Raw genomic sequence first — 1897 nt, 5'->3', positions numbered from 1 at the left:
ATTATAATTATAATAATAATAATTATTATTATTATTATCATTATTATCATCATTATTATTATTACTATTTCATTGTTATTAATAAATATTACTATCGTTACTATCGTTACTATCGTTGCTACCGTTACCACCATCATTACCACCACCACCATCACTATAATGATGATGATGATGATGATGATGATGATACTATTATTATTGTGCGTGCACTTGTGTACCTACTGTGTATTAAATGTGTCTCAAGATTATAGCGTGCGCCTATGGTGGTGTTCTGCAATAAAGCAACTGATAAAGTATCCTTACTTGGCTGGCCACTATGTGCAGGGGCGTGTTCCTTTGATGATCCCTGAGATTTGCTTCGATCCCTCTCTCCAGCATCATCTGCACTACCTCAATGTTGTGGCTCGCAGCCGCCAGGTGGAGCAATGGATAGCCCAGGGTCTCCTGACCTTTGACCTCGGCGCCACGTCTGATCAGAAGCGAGGCTACTTCAAAATGGCCGGCTGTCACGGCGGAAACAAGAGGTGTGTATCTGTCCAGATTGATTGCCTTAACAGAACCACCTGCGTGGATGATATTATCAATAATATTGACGAAACCGTAGGCAGCAGCGAGGTGGAGGGGCGTGTCACCTTCTTCATTAACCGGGTGTTGACCTATGTAGGCGCGGCCAGTCGAGAACAGTATCCTAAAAGCTTTCAGATTTTTCAGAATGACGGCTGCAGCGAGAGGTGTTTTCCCGTGTACCATGAAGTTGACATTGGCACCACTTTGCACGAGGTCTTTCAGCTTCTTGTGCTCTCTGTCCCTAATGTACGCATGCACCATGCAGCTTCTTGAAAGCGGCAGCTCTTCCTCAAGACCAAGCATAAGGTAGCTCTTTAAATATTTCCCAATAGGCAGTGAGTCAATCTTACTTAGGGTGTTTCTTACTCCTAACATTTTTCGAATTTTCACTCGTGCCTGGAACTCGAGGGAAACAGGACTTTCTAGTGAGCACATCCAGTCCGTAGCTTCCCTCTCGACTGCCATGTATTTATCAACAAAGTGTTGGTTTGGACTGTCTTGCGGTAAATCAAGCTCGGAAGGAGTACAACAAAAGTGTGGGTAGGTTGCTTCCCTCAAAACTTTCAGCAGCAAATATCGCTCTCGGAGTTCATCGTGCTCATCTGAGAACGGTGCTTTCTCTATCAACCACGCCAGAGCAGACATCTTTATAAACGAATAGTCATGAACACAATCAAGAAAACTTTCATTATGAACTTTTGCACCGTAGTACACAAGGAATCTGGCAATCTCGAAAACTGGCTCTTTGTCATCGAGAGCTTTCTTTAAAGGTGTTTGGCAGTTTTCGTCATGGGTTTCCAAATTGCATCCGCTTTCTGCTAGTAAACAAAGCCCAAAGACATCTCTGTTTTCCACAACATGGTGCAAAGCCGTGTATTCGTCCAAGTCTTCATCGTCCAAGCGACAGCCAGCGTTGATCAACATCTGGCAGATCTCTAACACATCTGAGATTTTTTTGTCTATCGGCTCACTGCTGTTGCGTAAAAGTGAGAGAGCTTTCATCAGTGGCGTGATTCTAGGTTCTTTTTCTACGATGTTCACGTCACAGCCGCTCTCAGTGAGCACCCGCACACAGTTAACGCTGCCGAAAGAGCATGCAAGATAAAGCGGAGTTATTCCATAAACATCCCGGGTGTCTATGTTGGCACCATGACGGATCAGCACTTGTGCAGTCTCATGGCAATCATCATAAGAGCATGCAGCCAGAGGGGTGTCTCCCTCGGGGATCTGTAGGTTGATGTCTGCGCCCAAGGACAAAAGCTCTGAAATAGAAAGAAAATAAGTTATAAAATGCGTACTTCATATTATTCTAACAGAGGTGTTTTAACCC

The 1897-nt window shown here is 44.1% G+C and overlaps 1 protein-coding gene across 1 annotated transcript in view; it reads right to left on the bottom strand.

Moving 5' to 3' along the window:
• The window catches only part of LOC101855204, a 51207-nt gene that overhangs the window by 43902 nt on the left and 5408 nt on the right, over positions 1-1897 (bottom strand). Inside the window, exon 3 of the mRNA XM_035971215.1 lies at positions 304-1829. Within this exon, the coding sequence (XP_035827108.1) occupies positions 304-1829 (1526 nt within the window). The remainder of the gene's footprint in view (positions 1-303; positions 1830-1897) is intronic.

Source organism: Aplysia californica, unplaced genomic scaffold (genome assembly GCF_000002075.1).
Source record: "Aplysia californica isolate F4 #8 unplaced genomic scaffold, AplCal3.0 scaffold00398, whole genome shotgun sequence".
Taxonomy (NCBI): domain Eukaryota; kingdom Metazoa; phylum Mollusca; class Gastropoda; order Aplysiida; family Aplysiidae; genus Aplysia; species Aplysia californica.
The sequence above is the reverse complement of the archived record's forward strand: the minus strand, read 5'-3'. Positions and strand labels throughout refer to the sequence as shown.